At 36.0% G+C, this 24076-nt stretch overlaps 1 protein-coding gene across 1 annotated transcript in view; it reads right to left on the bottom strand.

Moving 5' to 3' along the window:
• Positions 1-24076, bottom strand: part of SPRED1 (sprouty related EVH1 domain containing 1) — a 146409-nt gene that overhangs the window by 2432 nt on the left and 119901 nt on the right. The window contains exons 2-5 of the mRNA XM_009634161.2: positions 21509-21683; positions 13394-13562; positions 12036-12085; positions 3384-3542 (exon numbers count right to left, since the gene is read on the bottom strand). Coding sequence (XP_009632456.2) covers positions 3384-3542; positions 12036-12085; positions 13394-13562; positions 21509-21683 — 553 coding nt within the window. The remainder of the gene's footprint in view (positions 1-3383; positions 3543-12035; positions 12086-13393; positions 13563-21508; positions 21684-24076) is intronic.

Here is a 24076-nt window from a genome sequence, read left to right as displayed (position 1 = left end):
CTTTCCCTTTGCACATGTCTATGCTCCTACTACACCAAAGTCTGCATGTCCTGGTTTTGGGGTGGGAGGCAGAGGTGGGAAGAGGGAAGGCAGCTGGGAAAGAGGAAGGAATAGCTTCTCTAAAATATGCCAGCTTCTGATTATGCAAGAATATCTGTAGCTTGCTCTAACCATCACTTCCCTGCTTGATAATCCTTGTGTGATGTATTTTAAGTACAGAACTGTAATTAGAGCTGCTTTGCCCTGGGAGTTTCAAATGCAGTATGCTAACACGAACAATTTTTTTTCTTGGCTCCAAGCCATGTAGTTGGACTTCCACAAGGTCTTGAGGATACAGGGTGAAGAAAGGTTATACCCTATTCAGCTAACACCACCACTCTTCCAGACCTCCCCAGGCTCCCATGCAAGCAGTTAGGCCTTCCCTTTGCTTATGAAAGCAGAGTGCTTCTCAACTCTATTCTGTTTTCAAACAAGAATAAGAGCCTATTGTTTTAGCATCAATAACTAGCTATGGCCAATTGGCTTTTTTGAACAGTTAACAGCATAAATTTAAAGGAAAAAGAATAAAAAAATGTCGTTACAATTCCGTATGTTACAGGCATAAAGGACCTTTACCCCACTGTCCATGCAGAATGTTATGCATTTAAGACATTAAATAAAACACATTATTTAAAAGAAAAAAAAACCCAAAACCTCAAACCAAAAAACCCACCCTCAACCTCACATTCCCCAGACAGCTAATAGCCATTAAAGATCACTACAAATACCAACAACTGTAGAATCTGACCTCTCCTCAGTCTTTGAAGGCTTTTTATTTGTTTGAGCAGAACACACCACATACATAGAACTCATTTCTTTTTTTCCAAGTCCCCAGCCAAATGCCTACTAAAATGCTTAAGGTCGACATGTTACAGAAACAAGGCAACATTATTTTCTTTATGCAACTGATATTAAGAAATTATCTTTTAGGAAAGCAAGTGGGAAATGCTGAAAAACAAGCAAACAGGAGAAATGTTGGGGTAGCTTTATAAGGTGCTTACATACTGTGGGTTTAATGGAACCTATATGAAAGCACGAGGTACCTAAAACCTTAAGAACAATGCACAATTGAGATTCAGTTAGGTACAAATACAAAAAAAATTCAATGAGAATAATGCACAGAGCCCTCTAGCCATTCAAAATTAAAACCCAGTATGAGTGCAACAGCTGAAGCAGGAAGGGAGGAAGAATAATACAGCAAACTGAAATTCCACAGAGAATCTCACTATGAACATAATTAGACAACTGGAAATTAAGCAGAACATTTTTGAACTCACTAGTGTTACAACTTTCTTGAAGGGGTGCACCTTTAAAGAAGGCACAGACGCTCGCTTTGTGCTGTAGCCTTCACTGTCTCTCTTCAAACAGCTATATACTTGACTTTGCTCAGCTTGCAACTCCACAATATGAGGACACTGGCAGCTGAATATATCATTGCAAAGTACTAAACGTAAAGTTAAACACACATCAGTGTATCAGAAGCTGAAGAGCTAAAGGATTTGGGTATTTTTTTTAGTAACAGTCAAATTATTATAGGTAAAGATTTCAACTGTCATTAGGCACTTCCTTAGTTTGAGGATGTACTTCTTGAGCTATTCAACTTACAAGCACAGTAAGAGTGTTCAAACTTAATTATACAAAACTGAAACAAAATAGGTATTTACTTCAAGATCTGCTGTGCATGCAGTTCAGCAGAGATGGTGCAATGTGTGCACATACTCAGTGTAAGATTTTGTTGACTTGCCTATGTTCTAAATGTGTGCACCCCAGGACCACGCAAAAAGCATGGAGTGGCAGATGCAGGTGATGCTACAATATGAGGAAAATATTTCAAAGAATATCTAATTAAATTTCCATGGAATCTCCCATAACTTCAGCCTGTAAGAAGTGAATTCTGGCATTGGCATTTCAAAGAAATTCCTGTTTAATTTCTATCAGACAGGAACTACCCAGCACACCGCAGCTTAATTTATTTTCTCAGTAGTCAATTCTATATATGCTCTTAAAACACACAGGTATTTTATGCTACTGCACTTTTCTTTACAACTCAGTGAAGGCTAACAGAACATACATCACTGGTTACTGTAGCTGTTAAGCGTTAGCTGCAATACCCTTATCACCCATCTATTCTATTCTAAGAAATGTTTAAAGTCTCTTTGCAAGTAAACGGGAAGAGGGCAAAACATGTACCTCTTGATGAACAAAAACAAAAGCATGAGGGGACTTATACAAAGAGATAATTGGAGCAGATCAATTATCAAAAAATCAGAAGTTCATCATTTCAAGCTCTTTAGTTAGTTCTCCAGATAAGACCGTTTGCTTCTTTTGCCCAACAGAACAGTCAGAAAGCAGCTGATGCAACACTTTAATACAACCCTCTCCTTCTTTGCAAGAATGACTGACGGTATTAAAAAGCTTTATTTCAAGGAGCAGAAATATTTTCTGATCAAATGTTCACAACCGCTTGAACTTGCATTCTGCTTCAACTTTGGTTATTAAGCTTATTCTAAAAAGCTTCCCATGTGTTTGCTCCTAGGCATAAGACCCTCAAATCAATTATTATCCAACTCACTGTTAAGTCTACTTCTACAGTCTACAAAAACTGTCAGTTCTTTGAGGCTTAGAAAAAACCAAAGTGTATATTCTTAAAGGAAAAGCTGTAACACTGCCTTTCCAATCTAACGTTGTATAAATACGACCTCTTTTAAAAAATGTCTGTGCATCCGCCTTCCACACATTAGTGGTTTTTTTTTTTCTATTTTAAGAATCTGTTCACCAATAGCTTAATACTTTTCATGCATAACTGATACACTGGTTTCCTTTCTAAACTAAAATATTCTATTTTGGTACAAATAGGCAGTTAGAAAGCATAAACAATGTTTCACCAAAAATATTTAGCATAAGCGCCTCACTGTGTAATGCACCCAAGATATCAATTTTAAAGATACTTTTCAATATTTCTAATCAAAACAGTATTAGTATACATGTAACAGAGATTAAGCCTATGGCCAATTAACATTTTCTGAACAAATTTAAACAACTTTTCAAGGCCGCAGATACAGAAGTCTGTAATACAGAAATCTGACTTCAAAGAAAGTGAAAGATTTATTCCTGTAGTCTGCTGCACTACAAGCATAGGTGAATACCTTCACAAAGGTTTAACTCTGCCATAGTAATTCTGTAATATTTCAGCTGCAAAGCTTTTACCGGCCATTTCAAGAAGTTGAGAGTATAATACTACATACAGGGACTTAGAATGAATGTGCTTTGTGGTCAGAAGCGATATACTGTGCCATTAATGAAGCAAGCAAAGTAAGAACTGCTTCTTTTGTTGGCAGTCTTACCTGGTTAGGTTGGCTAGGAAAACAGGCTCTCCTGGTGTTGAAATCCTCAAATGCTGAAGGCCTTAAATTTGCACTGTTGTAAGGTTCACTGGTTACTACAGTTTCATGTTGGAAAAGGTGATCTTTCATTAATGAACCTGATGTATTTTCTTGAGTAGTCTAGAATAGATAAGAACTCCCTTGAAATGATTTTGCATTTATACAAAACCCACACCAAAGCCACCAAGTTCATACATAAAAGCATTAATATTTTACATAACTTATTACAGGCATCTATAAACACAAGTATTTTTAAATACACATTTTAAAGTACTTGTAAGTAGGCAAGTATTTTCTTTAACATGAGTCAGCCTTGGAAAATAAAGAGTTCCTTCTCTGCAGAGCGTACACAACTTGGGCATTAGAGGTACATGCCTTTGTAACTCGGTTGCCAAATCAGACTGAGGAACTTCTTTAAGGAAGGACAGATTAACCCAGTCTCTGAGATTATGCTTTCTCCAACCACCCACGAGGCTGCCGGTATTTACAAATATACAACTGGAGGAAAAAATTTTTGAGACTAATAAGGCAAAAGCTAGTCAGACCTTTTAATAAATTAAAAGCAAGATCAGCTGGAAAGGAACAGAAAGTCAGTTTTAACATATAATGGCTCAATTAAAATATCTAATTACAGCAAGTGTGTATTAAACAACTAATGACTCTCTTTTTGAAATTAAGGTTATATCAGGCAATCTGATACAAAAATGAGACCATGTGGCAACATATAATGAGATAACTGCAGGACGTGTGCCACTCAGAGTAAGGAAGAAGAAGTGTGTTTGAGTGGAATAGTGGCTGGTGAGATGATCCAATTTCTAAAAAGAACAGAAAAACAAATGGTTTGCCTTCTTTAAGCTTAACTGACTGGGATATACTTAGGATACAGTAGAGCACATTGATACAAATCCCATTGGTCTGCCAAAAAATGTACCATACAATGTTTTGTTTGTATTGAGAGACGCTGTAAAGTTAACTAGCTGACATCATCTGATAGCACTGGGAAAATTTTCGCATCAACCAACTTCCAGCAATGAGAATGTTTTAGCTTTATCATGAGGATTTGTATACATCAAGAAAACATTAAGGGGGAAACAATACAAATACTGCAGAGAACTACTGAGGCAGAGGCAAACCTGAAGTTTTAGCAGGTTAAGTACTAACACTGAATCATCAGTCTTGATTTATCAAAATACTTAAGGAACTTATTCTAGGATTACATTAGCACCTCATGTACATAAAAGCCTAATATACCAAGCTCCAAGACACCTAGATAAAGTGGAAGTAGCTGTTCTGTAGCTGATCTTTAGAAGAAAGAAAATCATCACATCACTAAGAATTTATATATTGTTCAGAAGCACCCTGAGTGGAAAAACATTAAAATTAGTAATTAATTAATGATCAGCTTTAACTAATGCTAGAGACCATACACCCCATGAAAGACAATAGCTCAATCAGGTTAAAGTTCTACTGAGAAATTCTGAAGACAGGCAAAACTCCCAAAAGAAGTGCTTTTTGCAGATCCTTGAGCATGACACTACCACTAAGCTACAGACCCCATTGTTGGCAAAATTAGATTTTCTGGTCAAATGCTGTTGTGAAAGGAGCGCAAAAGAAATATTGAAATGACCGGGAAGAATTAGATTTCATGGATGTATACTTATTTTAAGAGCAAAAAGCATCAAATATTAGAGCAATATCAAACACCTTCCTATCAGGAGGTACTCCTGCAGGTACATTGCCCAATGACATAAAAAGCTTCCAAAACACTGGTTCAAACCACAGGAGAGCTGCATTCAGAATGAGGAAGAAATGCCCACAACTATTTTTGGTTTGAGCAATGTTATAAATGCTTACAAGCAGAAACTATTTCAGCTAGGAACACACTTGCAGCTAGAAGCCATTTTACAGAAAGCACAGTGATAAGCATTACCTAACCCCCTTACCCCCCCAGCTATTATCAATTTGGCTGGTCTAGGGAGAAGGATGAGAGCTGCAAAACCCTCCTTCCTTCCCAAGGAAAAAAACATGTACTACTCACAAGCCAGTCTATCCCTGGGTGAGATTTGCAACAGCCTGCATTATTTCCTGTCTCTGCAGGTGATTCACGCCTTTTTTCTTCAGAAACAAAACTACCTACACTCTAGAGCAAAAAGGACACATGCCCATGCTCAGACAGACAGATGCACACGCTCCCCTTGGCAGTCAAGAAGGGCTCCATCTAATAAAGGATACAGGCACTGATCATCTAGTACAGTGCCAACTAGCAGTGCCAGACACTGATGTATGAAATACAAACCTTAATCTTAAAGCAAACCTTTGTGCCCTACACGCATCAATTATACAAGAATGCTTTTATAAAATTCCAACACAGACACCACAATTCAAGCTAATTGACTTCAAGGACAAATTTGGGGGTGGCAGGAGGCAGAGAAAGGCTTCTGACCTTTATAAGGCAAGAACTCACAAGACAGCTGTTCAGAAGCTCACTCTACCAACCTAGACACTACAGGTAAGCAGACACAGCCTAACTTCTGATATTTATGAAAAATGAAAAGCGATCAGGTCAATTTTGATCTTATTTAGCCTATAAATATTCACAACGCAGAACTACAGAAATGCTACATGAGCATCCTGAACTCTGTATTTTTAATTAAACTGATAGGTTAAATACAGCCAAACCTCATTTATTAGTATCAAAAAGGCTTTCTTTGGACAACACTTCCTGCTCCAGTGTGATGTTTTATGACAAGGTCATAAACAGCTGAAACCCCACATTTATAATGGAAACACTGACAACCTGAAGGGAGAGGCCCTAGAAACAAAAATGTTATTGCATTGAAATGCATTTAAGTAAAAAGCAAACATGTAAAGTTTTCCACAAGAACTAAGCTTGGTATATTTAATATACAGAATATTACACACAAACACAGATGCACACATTCCCCTTTTCTACTGTCCAAAGCAATTACACCGCCCACATTCAATATCCTTTAACCACAGCCTGCAAAGTACAGTGCTGGCATAGGTTATTCAGTATCATCTGTAAAGTAACCTACGCCAGTTTTTAATGTACAACGGAAATCTGGTTTGCTCCCAGCTGCTGGTATAATAATTACTGTCCTATGGTTGCTAAGAGATACTCTGAATTTTTTTCCAAGACTACTAAAACATTTCTGTGCATGCAGGCAAAAGGATGCTGGGTAAAGCAATAAAATGACTCCAGCTGTAGCTCTCCAGCAGAATTCAAAGCCAGATGACAGCTGTAGAGAAAATGAAAACCAGACTGAGCTTCTCTTCTTCTTCAATTTTCTCTCCTTACTTCTCCCAGTTTGCCAGAGTTAAGTCTGGGAGAGAATTCAACATTGTTCTGCAAACATTGTTAAAAATGTTCTGCTCTAAGTAAGTTTAATGATTACACAGAAGGATGGATGAAAGACCACATTTCCGTTGCATCCCCAGTTCTTGTATTTACTTCCCATGAGGCCTGACAATCTGCTGTTTGATGCTAACCAACACAAGAAGCGTTTAAATGTTTTTTCCTTAATTTTTTAATTGTGAATAAATGATACAGGTTTCAAAACCTTTTGCATAACTTCCTTCTGTTTTAGCTGTTTCTAAGACTGGTGGAGCAACTATTTTCATATTTGGCACCGAAACTATATTACAATCAGGTATATATTTCTGACATGAACTGAAATATTACTTAGATTACTCTGAAAGTTTTGTACAGTTTAAAGTAAAAAAGGAATTTGACACACCTCTCTCTTCCAAGGCCGTTCTACCTGAATATATAAAGCATATTTTTAGGGATTCCAGGAAGGAACTAATAAATTAAAACACAAAGCATAACTCTGAGGAAATAAGAGACAGACTGAGATGTAAAGAGGCTGTTGGGGATACTGGTGAGGGGAAAACCAAAATTCCCTCCTCTTTTCTGAATACTACTGCACAAAAAAGCTTAACAAACCCAAATAATTTTAGTACAATATATCATTAGATTTATTTTAAATGGATAATATAAATTAGTGTTACTTTTAGTTCTAGGAACTACACCCAGACAATTTATTAATTGCACTAAGTATTGTTAATCTTCAGTGGTTTATCATGCAGTATTTTCTTCTCCATAAAAACAATACAGTGTCAAAGGTAAATTATTGCACATTTCCTTACAAGACATAATGTCAAGTTATTTTTGTAAACTAAAACTTCTGTGAACCTTTTGTTAGAGACAAAATAAATTGAACGGTCCCTAAATAGTGCGTTTACAAAGAGGCATGTGAACCCTTCATGTCTTCCTCGCCTGCACCAAAACCACTTAAGATGCATGTAAGTCGCAGGCCTTTTCCCTTCATATTGACAAAAAGCCCAATGTACCTATTTCTGAAAGAACAGCCGAACTTTTTTTTTTCTACTTGTAATTTATCAGTCTACAGTTTTCTTCTGCCAGTAGTAAGAAACTCAAAAGCCTAAGTACTCCATTTTTCATTACTTCAAAACTATTAAAATGTCTTGGTAGCCTATAAATAACACCAGGATGGCTGAATCAACAAAACCTGAAAGAAATTAAGATTCAACTGCTCCATTTTTCAGTTCTCAAAAGCAAGACTTACTCATTTCAGTATCCAAAACCCACATAAAAATACTTTTAAATGCATGAGCTCTAGATTTCATTTAGTTAGATTTACTTCTAAGAAAAATAAAATTCTGAATTTTACATTTTTTCAGTTAAGCTAGATGAGTTTCAGAGCAAGATGTTTATATTTGGTAGAGGAAAATAATCTGAGCCAACCTTTGAACAAACAAGCAAACTGACTTAAACAAGCTGCTTGTCTACTGCATTCAAAATGCCTGGTTTTATACCAAAAAATCCAAACCTCCTACCAAAACAAATTCCCAGTGTATGTTTCCATATAAGTATATGACCATTCCCAGGATCCATTTACAAACATTACAGGGAGTCAGATAGCTCTGCATTAACTCATTTGTGTATTTCTATTTGGAATTAATCTAGTAAGACTAAGGCTTACTTAATGATATAAACAATTTGCATATAATACATTCATTAAACAACTAATAGTAATTGTCATAATTTAAGCAACCTTTACAAGCAAGTATGAACACTCTTAAGTGATGGCTTTTTTTAATACTAAAGATTTTAACGCTATTTGTGAACAACAGAGCATCTAAAGAAGCTGTAATGAAGCTATATCTTCTTAAAATGATAAAATTGATCTTTAATAAGAAGAATATTTTCTCTGTGAGCTTTTATTTAAAGAATGTAAAAAAAAAATAAAAAAAAAAATCTAGTTACCCAAGAGACAATACAGCAAAAGCAAAATGCTAGCCTAGAAAGCACAAGATAAATGCAAATCTAAAACCAGAACTCTTAAAGAGTTGCACATACAAGTTTTGGACAACCCCTATTTCTGCTTGCTACATCTATAACATGTGATAATACTTATTACAAGTAGGCATTGAGGTTTAACAGCAGCGTCACTGACTAGATGAGAAGGTTGTGTGTTTTTATCTTATTTGGATCATTTTATTTGCTCTCTGTAGCATGGAATATAACCAGCCAGTGAAATAACTTAGGAAGCACGTTTTGCTTTCCTTCATCACTAATCATCTCCATTTTAAAAAAAACACTGTTAATGAAATTTAGGTACGAACTATGTATTACTTTCATATTTCAAATATGCACTAAAAATAGGATTCCTGCTGTGTAAGAGGACAAGAACAGCATAGGCAAAACACCTTGACAGCAGATGATGTAACTGACAAAGACATATTAAAATTGAGATTTTCAAATGTACCTTGATGACATCCTGGGGACTTTACCTACCATACTAACGAAGAAAGAAATGAAACTGAAGAATACCAATACACGATAGTTACTACAGGGTATAGACAAAAATATAAGTGCATTAACAAACACACTATGAAAAGTAAGTGTGAAATAACCCTTTTCTCTTTTTGATGTTCTGCTATTTTAGAAACTAGAAAGTATGACTACTTAATATTTTTAATTAAATGGAGGAGCTCCACTGCTTGATCTTTTGTACTTTATTCTTCAGAGGTTACAAATTACAATTCTGGAAGATTATTCTGATGAAACAACAAACATCCCATTGCCCTCATATCCAAGTGTCAACCTGCTCTTTAACATTCTATCCACACTCTAAAATGCCCTTGCATAGATATACTCCAAAACTTACTCAAAAATACTACTAGAGACTTGGGAAAAAAAGCTTATAGAATAAAGAAAAAAAAAATTATTAGGCCTTTTAAATTATAGTAGGGTTGGAAGAAGGGGGGACAAGTCAACATGAGTCTTCAAATACATAATACATTACCTTTAAATAAAATGGTCTTAGCAGTCTTTCAAGTTAAAAAAAAACAACCTGAGGCATCAACTTCCACTTACAACAAGATCAGTCTTGGAAGGGGGAAGGAATGAATAATTTGGAGGAGAATGTATGCTATTTGGTATTTCCAAGATATTCTTGATGACTAGATCTGGTGCCTGTAACCAAAATGCTGTAGCCTTTCTACACTGACATTCATAACCCTGCAATTATGGCTTCGTTATTGATATATAAACCTGATTTAGATGAAGCATAGCTAAACCAGAGTGGGTTCAGCCTTCCCTGCGTTTCTTTCCAACACCACCCCCTTCTGGTATTGCTATTGATAGGCAATTATAGTACCATTTATTTTACCTTGGTAATGCAGAGATACAGTAAGAGAGACGGGCTAGCTTTTTTGCCTCTAGAAAGCAGGTAATTCTTGCCTCCTGTCCACAGCATGAATCCAATAGTTACGCAATGTGTGCTGTGAAGTCATGAAATACGTCTTCCTGTCTGGAGCGTATCAGATAATTCTACTAGCAGTTTGCACCAAACAGGACTGTTTGTACTTGTAAGTTATATATATATGAGAGACTATTTTTTAACATGTATATAAAGTAAATCTACATCATCTATTTACATATTTAAATATACCTATATTAACATCTACATAGACTAGATGATGTCTTTTCTTCCACTTTTCACCACTTTCCCCAATAACAAACTTTGTAAAGATAAAGAATCACAGGTATTCGCTTGAATTTTGGCATCCTTATATAGAAAGGTAATAACTAGGCAGCACAATCAAGAGGTAATTTGTTTCCTCTAATCTCATTAGGCCTGTAGAAATTGCTCAATTATTAATCCTCGCAACAATGCGTGTTTAAACAAGTCTTTTAAAAGCTGATTAAGGAGTGCATTAACTTTGGTGCACATTTCCTCTACCCTGTCAAAATCTCATGCTTATTTTAAAACCAAAATATCTAATATTTATAGCAATTTTACTTTAAAGTGCCTTAAATTAAAGCACTGCAAATAAAGAACAACAGGTGGTTGCGTAGTTGACACAGAGAGATACATTTCTTCTACCATAAAATGGAAAGAAACTGGGAGACTTTTCTGCATTGCCACTGCATTGCAGTATCCTTTCTAAATACTTGACTATCAGTCTTCTATCATAATTTGATTCTTGCCCGTATCTTCAGAGTAGGCTGCTAATTTTCTTGATTTTGTGTTGCAGAGGTTCTGTACTGCATCTGTCTACACTGATAAAGAATTTAATATTGCATAAATCACAAATTTTTTTCTCTAAAGAAACCACTTAGGAATGCTATCAGTTTTCTGAATGGTCATTAAGACCCCTGAGTTAACTTGTTCCTATATCAGCTTCATATTAATTTAAATATCTGCATTTTGAAAAACTGAACATATGTGTGAATAAAGTCAAGACTTGCCCTGAAACTGTAAATAGAAGAGATGACAAGCACACGTAGACACAATTAGGTTTTTACTCAGTTATATTACACCTATTTACTGTATATATGTATCCATAATATTCGTTTATACTGGCTTTTTAATTACATGGATTCTTGGGTATTACCAGGCAGTCCTACACATCAGTGTACAATACTTGATATGGTATTTGTGTAAAACATTATAACTCTGAAGCATAGTAGGAGATAAGTTTTTACCTCTTGTGCCCTTATAACCTATAGAAATTGAATGATGCAAGTAACTATCAATAAAAATTTGAATCTCAGCAAGTGTCTGCTTTATCTTCATTGTGTTTTTTAAAATTATCTGAACTTTTGCCCTTGTTTGGACTAGATTCTTTTAACCATTATCTCAGCATCTTTTTAACTCTAACCATGCAACGTTAGAAGTGTCTATCACCGCAGAGTGAAAAATCTAGGAAAACAAATAGGATGTGTGTGTAGAAGAAGATTCCTGACCCTTCTATTTTTTTTTTCCTCCCAGATGAATATTTGATGTTCCCATGAGTTCAAAGAGGACACAATCTAGAACAGACACTGTAAACTTAAAAATTAAGCTCAGGATGGTTAATCATCCTATTAATTATTGACTACTTAGTTTAGGACAGACAATACTGTAAGTCTTCTAGATAACTGTTCTGGAACTTATTTCATTAAACTGAATTTTGCTATTGTTCTTGTTTTGCTTATTCTCAGTAATGAAAACAAAAAATTGTTCAATGAATTTCTTCAAAAAACAACTGCACAATTAATTTAAAAATTTAAATTCTCACTTGAAAGCAATCTTCTGCCACTTCAACGTCATTTTGAGAGGGTGGATAACCTACAGAAAAAGTAAAAAAAAAAAATAATTAAAATAGACAAGGTTATTTTCTTTTTATTTACAGTTTATTGCTTCTAGTAGTCCACACCATTCTTCAATATCCAGCTATGACATAAATATGCTTGTTCACTTCCTTAACCAGTATATCGCTGTATTTCAAGTTGATTTTAGTAAGTACCATTCATTTCTACATTCCATATTTTATATACTGAATAGTCCTAGCCACACTCTTCTCTCCTGTTCACACCTTTCTTGCAAAAGCATTTTCAAAGTGTCATCAGAAGTCAGAAACAAGGGAGTATATTCTTGTTAACGTAGCATTTTGAAATTTAAAGACAGAGACATTTGGTTGGCATGAATGCACACTGTGCTATATTTTACTATAAATCAGCAGAAATTGGAACCATGAGACCCTAAGAGAGAAAAGCACTCATATGTTCTCTAATTATTTCTCTTGCAGGGATATGGATGATACCAGCACAATTCAAAAGAAGTCATTCTAGTATGTCAAAAAACATTTATTTTCGGAAACATGTTTCTCCCTTTGCTAATACGGTAACACACATTAAATACCTAAATTTGCAGCACATCACAGCACAGAATATTTTGTTTAAATTTCTCCCTTTGAGTTACTTTTTACAAGTCTGAAAGAAATGTTCAATAGACATCTGTTCTCTTCCCTTCCCCCCTTCCTCCATCCAGCAATACATTTATCATATTTTCAGTTCAGAATCAAGGCTTGGTGAACTAGTTTGCTCACTGGTTTCTGTGAGGTCAGTGAAGCTCTGGAACCTGTTAGCCACATTACTATTAGAGTAAATTCTTCCACTGTACCTTATAAACCTGCCCTCAAAACTACTCTGTCATCTGTTAGTAAACAGATGAAAACTATTAACTGAAAGTATGTGCAGATAAAAAGAACTCAAAGGGTCTCAGATCATTCAGCTTCATAACTTGTCCTCCAAGAACACAGAAGCTGTTACAAGCTTCTGAGAAGAAGGTCCAAGTAAGACACTATAACACTAGCTTCCTCCATTTCTTCATCTCTAAAAAAAAAAGAGGCCATGTTTTATTATTTAGGGATGTTTCGGGGAATTACATTATTAGTGTTTGTGAAACAATTTAAGACACTTAGATGAATGGCACTTTAGAAATGCCAGAAGTACTATTTAAAAACTGTTAAAAAATGCTATAGATCAATCCTCATCCTTAAATACTGTCAGCATTAATGTTATGCAAAGTGCTTTGACTTATCTCATTTACTAAACACTCAACGCCCCCGCCAACCCCTTCACCCAAAATATGTACCTTGAGAAATATCCTCTACTGCTCTCCGAATACCTCTGTCAAATGCTCTTGCATCAGCAGGACTCTGAAATGTGAGGCCAAACTTTTTGTCATCAATCTTCCAGTGGTAAAAAGTAGGAGTAACTTTGTTGTAAACGAGGTCCTTCTTTAATGTGCATTCCAAGACCACCTTCCAGAAAGAAGACAGGAGGAAAAGATCACTGACTAACACATCAACTTTGAGAACAAAATGTAGTCTTTGTGAATTACCTGAAAACATACAACATAAGAGCAAATCAAAGTCTCTGTTTACATTTCTTCCTGTTACCAGAATGTAATTTTAACTTCATCTCCATTATGGCCACATTATTCGCTAACAGTTGCTGATAGGTGGTATGGGTTAAGGACACTATTTATATAGTGAATGAATCTTCCCAGCCTCAAAACTCTCTCTCTCATACCTGCAGCAAGCACTTCTGTCAGTACCGACTTTCTAGACTGTCAACAAATGAAATAGGCCACATCCCGAAAAAACATCACTGTGCTGATTATCAAGTATTACTGTATGACTGAGAATTTTATTTGTATATTTATTCTATAAAATTTTTGAGCACTGGACTAACTTTACGCTGCTTTCAGGCCATATCAGTTTTTTCCCAGGAAGGCTACTAGACAAGAGAAAATAATATAGGAGAATTGTTTTAAAAACTGAAATTAATCAAAACTAAAATATTTTTGAATGCAATTACTGCCGGTACCTAGACACAAATATATTTATGGCTCATATTCAACTATGGTGAAAACAGTAATTAGGAATAATTAACAGAATTATTTGGCTACAAAACCATTGCAGGTATACACGCACATTCAGTTATCAAGCAAAGTGGCAGTCTTCACATCATTTCCCCACTTTAAATTGGCTGGGTTTTAAAACAGATTTGCCTATTTAATTTAGCTGCAAAAATTGTTTTATGCAACACTGTTACACTGAATGTTTCTTGATCAAAAAAATCCAAGGTGAACAGGAAAGTATGGAGGGATGTGCACTGTTCTGCTTCTGTAGCACTAGGTATAATAAAATGCACAGCAAGACAACCTGTATCTCTGTATTACTACTAGATTCTGAAAAGCTACGCTGAGAGGTGAATGAGGAATCTTAATATTCTATCATTTCAACATTAATGTATTTTCAGAATTTTCATTTTTCAATTTTGTTACATGTGCAGCTTTTTGAGAGAATACAAAATTTCTTACAGCATGTGGAAAAATTAGGTTTTACATAAAAGTAACAGAAAAAAAAAATCTCCAAATTTAAAAAATATATCTGTCTGTTCTTAGATTATTCTTACATATCCTTTGTATTCTTCCTCTTCTTTCCTTGTCTAATTATTACATAGACAAATAGGTTTTTTTCTCCTGCTCTTCGTTATTTATTCCCCCTACCCTACACCCTACCACTAATCATCCTCTCTCAAGTTTTACTGCCTTTCAGCTCTGGCTCTAGAAGGATGACATTCTTTCTGCACATATAAATTCTTTCAGCATTAACGTAACTTTTGTCACGCCACTCCATTTCCTAAATGGTCAACAATATGTAGGTACAACTGCCTACAAGAAAGCATAGGAAAGAACCTAACTACTTGCTGTAGATGTGCAGGGAAAGGTGTTACAGCTAAAAAAAAAAAAAAAAAAAAAAAAAAAAAAAAAAAAAAAAAAAAAAAAAAAAAAAAAAAAAAAAAAAAAAAAAAAGTATCATTCTGCAGTTCTGAGGTGTATTGATGATTTTTTTTGTTCCTTTTGATGACTTTAAACTTGCTTCCTCCTAAAAAGAAGAGTTAAAAATAAAGATTTCTCACATCAGTGCATCTTCTAGGTTTGTGAGCGCTTTTAGGGGATGTCTACTATATTAAACACCAACTATTTTCACACTATATTTGTGTGCAGTTTCGCCCAAAATATCAACGAAAAGTACTGCAAGACTGATTTTATAGCATCTCAGTGAACAACTGCTCCCAAAGGAATTAATCCAGATTACTTTATACTGAAAATTCATACCTGGATGACAAATATTTTTAAAAGATAGTACCACGGGAGATAAATGGGATTAAAACTTTACTGAGTAGAAGCTATGATTTTCAAAGGAACCCAGACCGAATCTGAAAATCCCCAAACCAAGCCCCGCAACCCAAAAAGCAACACTACTACCACCCCCCACCTCTAATCCTCACAACATTTTATAGGGCAAGCAATCATTAACAAAACAAGCAAACATCCTATCTAACACTGTAATTGTTTTCACCTTGATTTAAGGAAACAACAAATTTGACAAGACAACACTGATTTTTCAAATCTAAAGTTGTATGAAAACAGACCAGTTAGGACAGTAGATAGAAGTGATTAAGGGCATTGAAAGGGGAAAAATTAGTTGCATTAAAATTGTATGTGTTATCAGACACAAGAATCCATCTATGAAGCTTTATGTCTGCCCCACCCGAGAAAAAACTCGAAGACTGCAGGTCAGAATTAGCAGTGGGACACAGCTTCCCACCCTTCGATAGCTTTTGTTGCATCCAGTAATACTAAAAACCCAACACAAACAAAAAACATACCAACCATCCTCTAAAGCACTTTTTCTCTCCCCAAAATACTCCTGTGCTTTACAGCAACAACATATTCTTTTTCCCTGTTAAACATAACGCTGTCAAAGGCTTCTTTATGCTGAAGCATGCAAGCTATCATCGGGGCTGGGGAGGAAGTGTCCCAATACACGTATCTCCAAAGCCTGGAAATGGAAACCAAGCTTCTGGCATTACAGATACTTTTTTCGAGCCTTCAAACATCCAGAACGCCAACTATTTTTTACTGCACTTTGCTGTGGTTCAGAACTCTCCACATCATATGTGAGGATGATATCATACTCTCCCACATGGTTACCAAAAATCTCCCTCCCTAAACCTTTTTAGGTAGACCTTCTCTAAGATTTCCAGTGATAAGCACAACAAAAACCTGCAAAATTGTTAATGAAGTGACTACGGCTTAACAAAAGTGCATCTTTTAATAAACATGGGTTACTGTTCTGAAGTTTTTCTTCATTTGGAGACTTAATGTAAGACTCCCATGCCAATACGAAGCAGCCACCTTAGCAAGTAATGGGAAATGTTGCAGAGTTATCAGACTCAAGACAGAAGAGCTCCAGATCCACACGATCAAGGTCTAAATTCTCAGAGCATAAACAGGCCTGTATGCATACTTACTACTATTTAATGAAAAAATCCTTTTAATATCTAGATGTCATTAAGTGCAACGCTAATGAGTTCATAGCTACTCATAAAAATACTTGCTTGCTACACATTTCATTTCTCACCTCTACAAGCTATGTTATTTAAAGATACTAGAAACTATTTGGCTTGTGTTGACAAGCTGAATCTCTAGAGTCAGAAATTTTAAACTTCAACACTTGAAACCCAAATATTTTTAAAGAAAATTGAGTATGTAAGATATTAGCATCATTATCTAGAGCTTGTTTCGGAAACAAATATGAAAAAACCACCTTACTGCATTTGATATAAATTTCTATTTTGGTAACAGACTCCATAATTGAGCATTTCTAGAGACTGGATACTATTTTACTGGTTTCTAGCTATACTTTCAACAGCCTACAACATTACACATAGATGGATAGTTTCACAACTTCTCATTCCCAGCCCAAATTTACAAACACGTAAGCATACAGTTTTTGATCAAATGTCTGATATGCCTTTTCTGCTAAGCATAATCGAAGGCTTTTCTCTAGTCTTGGGACCAAGCAGCATGACCCAAGTATATTCATGCTACACAGCATGTGGCCCCAGCGCCACTGTGACCCCATGACATGATTATTATTCTGTGCGTGCTTTTAATTTTTTCCAATTATAAAATCAAGATGATGTAAGGACTGTACTACAGCCCATCAGAATCAGTCTTTTCTCAAACTTTAAAGCCAATTTAAAAGGCAAATGACAAATTAAGGTTTTGAATAGCAGATTTTTAGAACAGTACTTATATTCAGTTTCAGCTTTGTATCTCCCTTTACACAATTACCTGTTCTTCAAAAGAAAGATTTTTAAACTTTGATTTGTCACTCCTGACTCACGATCCAAAGGATACTAGTAATTTTTTTTTTCTCCTTCAGTAAAAACTTGCATGGCAAAGGACTGGATAAGAAAATAAAACAGAACAGAGAAGTCTATTAGACTTTTCGTTCAAGAATGTAAAATTCACCAAAGCCTAAAAACCTGTAAGCTTGAGCTTAATGTATGTTTAGCATTAGTGCTATTAAGACAGAAGAGAGCTACTGTAAACACAAGAGAGCAGCAGAACTGACCAGGTTAGGAGTGAGTGCAATTGTTCCAAGCAGACTGGCTGGAGCCAGATCTAGGAAGGTGAGTATAATAAAGGAGGAAAAGTGTAATTATGTCAAAGTCTTCACAAAATGCCCTTACATTCCAAAGCAGATCTAAACAACATGAGGAAACTAGAGGGGAGCATTCCCTCTCCTAAATTAATTCAATGGTGCCGCTGCTTTGATTTGCTTCTCAGATATATAGGATGCTTTTTGTGAACCCCATGAGATGTTTTAAGTAGCTCAGTACTGCACAAAAATTTTGGAAATTCTACATGTAGCCTGAAGCTGGTTCATAAAAGGGCTGATAGCAACCTAACTCTCAGGCATATAAAGAAATGATGAGAAACATCCCCAGCAAGGAACTTCAATATTTTGATGTCCAGTCCCGAAGTATTTAATTGATACAGCTGACTTACAGACTGAGATCTATAGTCCTAATTAAGCGCCTGCATATCCTATGAAATATATGGAGAGATCTGGCACATTGGAACTGCAAGGTAGTGCCAGAAGCAGTACGTGGAGAAGCAGCAACTAAAGCTGGTTTACAAGAAACAGTAAGAGATGAGATAAAATATCTCTCTTTTGAGTATAACCATTTAAGAGGCATCTGGAAGATGCCTCCATCGAATACCTCACCTATGGATTTCAAGTTGCTTTGGAATAAATTCCATCTTTCTACCGACACTTAGGTTGAACAGTAATACTGGCATTATGGTTCCCATATATCTTAGGTAAAAAGCCATAGATCTGAATTCCATTTGCTCTCTAACTTGAGGTATTTCAAAACCCATGCTTCCCTGTGTCCCAGAAAAGTGCTCCAGATTCCATGCTATAGGTTTTCCAGAATAAGGGAATTTCTGCACCTTTTCTGGAAACTGAGCCAGTTCACAAAAGAAAGACTTACTGGCCTGAGGAAATAAAAATATAATCTAATTATAATGGCATTTTAACAGTGTGTAATGTGACTGGGGGAAAGACTCCATTTGTAAGGATTACTTACTTTTTTAATTCATAGAAATATTTTCAGAAATGTCTGTGTTTACCTTGCAAAAAATCAAGTGAACTGGAAATCGTGGTCCAGGTGACTGAGCCGTAATGACTTCTAGATACTACAACAGGCTAAACATTCCTGAAGACACACATGCTCGAAGTCTAAATAACTGAAATGTTCAAAATTATTTAGGGAGCTTTTTTAAAACAATATTGCTACTTTCTCTTTGCAAATAGAATGGCAGAACAACCAACTGAACAGTGTATGACTGGCGTCAAAGACTATTCAGGTATAAAAGGCTGTTCCAAAATGAGATTAGAGCAATGTTGGAGCACAGAAACAGCAGACTCAGTATCACTCCTACTCAAAATTAGAAGATCATAAAAATATTTGGTCCCTACTTAATAGCAAACACAATGAACCCATAACAACTTCCACTTTTACTTTATTTTTAAAGAAAAAACCCCAGCATTTTATGCCACTAAAGTTATCTTCATTAGTCCTTTTCAGGGCTGCCTCTCTGGAAACACAGCCTTCTCTACTCTTTCAGTTAGAACAGACAATTACATTTCAATTTCTTGGTGTTCTTTTTCTTGGTCTTTTCTTTGCATTATGAAATATAACAGTCACCTGTCAATTCTGTTTGGACTAAAAAACCAATTGTTTGGCTTCATTAAAGAAAAGGTTAAAAATTGTGCTTGAACAGCGAATCCACAGGAATATCCCAAGAACAAATGTAAACCCATTAATTATATTGAAAGCATAAGGTTCAAACCAGTTTTAGTAGCAGTGACTGGATCCCTGTCCAACAGAATTTCTCTTCCAGTCCCTGCTACGGTCCTTCTGAAAAAGTGTCATGACCTAATGATGTCCTCACATACCTTGGTGTAGGATCTTGTTTCTTTTATGCCAACAGGGGTCTTGTTGCATACTGTGCAACTTTGTTGTTAATTCATTACACATTAGCTGTTGCTTGTAAGTGCATTATTTGAAGCCTGAGGAAATACATGTGTACATAGCTTCCTTTTACTCCACTACCAAAGCATCACTGGCTCTACAGTATTCTTCCCCACAGCCTAAATCTGTATTTGTTAGTTCTCTGAGCTTTATTCAATATACACAGGAAAGATGTTTCTCCTAGATGCATTTCTTCCATCTTATCCTGTGTCTTTGAGGGGTTGACTTCCAACAGCAACCTCCTAAAACTGCAGCAAGATCAAAATCTTCTCTGACAGACTAGTAGGTCACATTTGGTGACAGTAGCAGGGGGGACAGATGGGCACATGATGTGACACACACAAAAAACCCCAAAGAAACCTGTTGGACAATAAAGGTTTGGAAAACATATTCATACTAACATGAGCTCAGTTTTGGACAGGAAGAGGAGCGGAGACATGTAAAGCCTTCTACCAGAATTGGAAAGAAACAAGGCTTGCCCAGGGAAAGCATGAGAGAGAGTGCAAATAGATCAGGATGCTGATGGCTGCGACATTTCATACACATGCAGGAGAAAACCAGCCTTCAGTTCTGAGCATTTTATTACCCTCAAATTCTGAAGGCAAGCTATGAATGTCAAAAGTATTGAGAATTAAGAGAAAATTGTCAAGTATCTCTAAATGCAATTAAGGTCCTCAAAAACAGCCTCAATAAGGCTAAAAAAAGTTCTGAAGGGAATTACTGCAAAGTGAGGAAGGAACTGCAGGTGCACATAGCTGTGCGGGAACACAGGGTACTCTGCTAATAGCACTACGCCTCGCTGAAACAGCTGACTCAGCAGAATTTCTATTTATATGCTCTCTTCCTACAACAGTCACAGTCAAGGCAGAAAACTCAGCAGTCCTGCCTCAAGGGAGAAGCTGGTATGCTTGAGAAAGAATCAGCAGTACGGTATAAGAAGCAATTCTACCTTTAAAGCTTACACAGGAGTCATAAATTATTGGCAGAAAAGAGTAAGTTATTGATAAAAGTCATTAAGATGGAGGTTTTGTTCTTTTCCCCACTTCTCTTTGTTTCCACAGTAAGAACCCATCCCTCCACCCCACCCCTTCACAAACCTATTTGGCACACAAGTAACCATGCAAGCCTCAGTAAGCCAACTCTGTCTTCCAGAGGTCTACATGTAGAAATGGCTGAGATCCTACACCAGTTTTCCTTTTGTGAGGCTGACTTCTGTGATGCTATTAAATAGAAGTTTGTTATGGTATTTTATTTAATGTAGCTGATAAATTAATAGTCTCTATGTGTTCACCAAACCAGGTCAATTCTTGGACCTGTCAGCTTCATGCTCTCTTCCAATACAGAAATTGTTTTCATATAAGATGGCTACTTTTTTCATAGCCAAATTCCACAACTGAGTAGCTACTGAGGAATTCCTTCAGATTTTGTGTTTTTAACAAGTTATCTCATTTTCCAACGCTTCTGTTAAACTCAGTATCATTGGTGTGTGAACAGGTTAAGATGATGTAACTTTAACCCTCCATTGTAAAAAAAACTGAATAGCAAAATGTTTCCCCAAATGGATGGAAATCTGCAATGAAAAAAATATGTTTTAAAGTTTCTAAAAGATCAATGTTCTAAATTCTAGAAATGCACTGTATTACTCCTAAAACAAATAATTGTCTCTTTAGGTATATAAGCACTGATATGGATAAAAGCTCAGCAACAGCATTAGACTGAGACTATGAGTTTACTTATAAGCAAACATCAATTCTTAGGTTCTATGTAGTTTTAATAGGAACATTAAACAGATGTAAATTGTTACCGTTTTATCCCTGAGTCGTTCTCCATGGATAAGAAAATCAGCACAGCTATTCTCTTCCTGGGGAATGACTTTGAAGACTGTGACACAGCTTAGTCCACCCCCTCCAAGTGGTAACCATCCACCACTTGAGTCATCCCGGGTCATCACCACAGCTCGCACTCGTGCATAACTATTACTGGAAGAGATGCAAAAGAAGAAATTAGATTTCCATAAATGCAAAACAGCTAAGTCTAGTTAAAAACCAAAACAACACAAAACCCAATACAAAACAACAAACCCACAATCAAGATCATGATAGTTAACATTGTGGAAGTCCTTCCATAACAGTCACCTAGAAGAAACCAGCCTAAGATGACCCTCTAAAAAAATGTTCCTCTGTACTCTTATGCCTTCATTCGGACTTCTTGGAGCTTACATATGATTCCTTGTGAAGAAACTTAACCAGATAATATAGTTCCTCAGAGTCAAAACTGATATTCTTCTAAAAACTTTACAGTCAGTGATCTAGCTAGGGAGGGCCAGGGGTGGGAAGAGAGTGAGAACCAACTCCCGATTTATTTTAGACTAATCATGAAGCCAGTCAGCCACCATGAAATTGCACAGAAAAGAGAACAAGAAAGCAGAAAGAGGTCAGGCCTTGTGCCACTGAAATCTAAACAAGAACAGGCTTCTAGCCAGAAACCCCGCTTCCCTCCATCCCTCCCTCCCTCCTCCCCACGCACATAACCCGTCCTTTGCAAGGGTAGGTCAGGACACATGCTGTGGGGTTTGACAACAGAACCAGTTACGGCTACTTAAAACCTAATATTTGCAGTGTCTACTAGCTGGTTCTCTCCTGTATTTGCAGTGTGTGGAAAATTACTCGCATTTTACAATTTAACAGCTTTTTCCATCATTTACCATTTTTACAAAATAAACAAGTGGTTATGACTTCATTACTTAAAAGCCAAATTTCTTTTTCAGAGTCTTGGAAAAAAAGAGTCTTTGGTGATCTTCTCTCTCTCAGCTTTTATTTATTTCTTTTAAATTAAATGACACATTTTAGTTTTGGTTATGAATTTGCTGCTACATCAGCTGGAGAACCCCATGGTTTTCCAAGGATGTTGTAAGATCCTACAATTCAAAGTATTGTTTACTGCATGAATGTAATAGTCTGTGAATGAACATCCCAACACTTTAAAAGAAATAAGCTTCATGGTATCTTTTGCAACATATTTCTGATCGAGGGTTTAAGTACTGATGCCAGTTAGCATTAGTGATGTCAAATTTAAGGACTGAACAGGAAATATTAGAAGAGGACAAAGTTGTTCCTTCTGTACAAAATTATTTGTGATATACCCATACACTGGACTGCTGTATTTTAAAATGATCACTGCTTTATTTTTTTTCCCCCAAATGTCCCAAAATAGCTGAAGGTAGGCTTTTTTGCGTAATTAATATATTACGTTCTCACACACACACATATGATTCACACATATGATTCACTTATATATATAAAAGAATTTTGCTACAAGCATCTAAAGCTTAAATACATAACTGTTTGCAAAATGGGAAATAAACCAAGACTGTCCAATTTTAGCTTATAGGCAAGTGAATTTGTTTATAGAGACTTTGTTTGCCCCCTCCAAGCAAAAAACCAGCCACCTCCTCCCCCTAAACCTCATAGTTAAAATGACAGTTCAGTCAAAGTTTCTCACCATTTCTGTACCAACATCTTTTAGTAACTCCTCCCACACAGCAGACAATATAATCAAGAAAAATCCAATCCTTCACCATATGCATCTATCAGTTCTAATATCTGAAAATAAAAATGGCTATATCTTGATGCTTAATAAGAGTTGAATCATTCATTGGTCTCTATCACTGTATTTTACTCAGAGATAAGTTCAGATTGTAGTTGTATGCTTCGGAAAAGGGTACTCTTTTGCCTTATTTCTCTCAGGCAAAGAGCCTCTTCTGTCAGAAACTGAGGACTTTCCTCTGAAATAGTAAGATGCACCAAATGGTTAAACATATGCACTCCCTTTGCTACTCTCCATTCAAGCAAGCCACAAATTTAGCTTTAAAGTTATTAATTCTATAAATCTGGTTGTAAATCTGAACATTAGAGCTTTCTTTTGTATACCAACAGACTGCGCCAACAATTCAGTTAAGCATCAGTTAGGGATATCACAGAACTTCATTTAGGCTACATGAGAAAACTTGAACTACAACAGATTAATTTTTTTTTATTGAAAGCTTACACTTCACATCCATTTTCTTTTCAAGAATTGCTAAGGAGAAGCAAAGATGGAGTACATGTATCATATCGCAATGGCTTAGCTACTTCCATTTGCCAGAAGTTTTATGTCAGTGTTGGGTTTTTCCCTCCTTCATAATACTGGGATGCCTAGTCTGGTCTAGTTAACAACTTCGGTTTTGCCTCCATCTTTTCTAAACTGTTTTAAACAACATTTATCCTTTCAAATATTTTAGAAACTACTGTCAAATTTACTGCATTAGTGCAAGAGCCAAAATAAAATTCCCCAACAGGTAGTATTTAATGAATAACCTCTTACATTGAAACAA

This window comes from Egretta garzetta, unplaced genomic scaffold (genome assembly GCF_000687185.1).
Source record: "Egretta garzetta isolate BGI_Z169 unplaced genomic scaffold, ASM68718v1 scaffold2, whole genome shotgun sequence".
Classification (NCBI taxonomy): Eukaryota; Metazoa; Chordata; class Aves; order Pelecaniformes; family Ardeidae; genus Egretta; species Egretta garzetta.
This window is presented reverse-complemented; position numbering and strand designations above follow the sequence as displayed.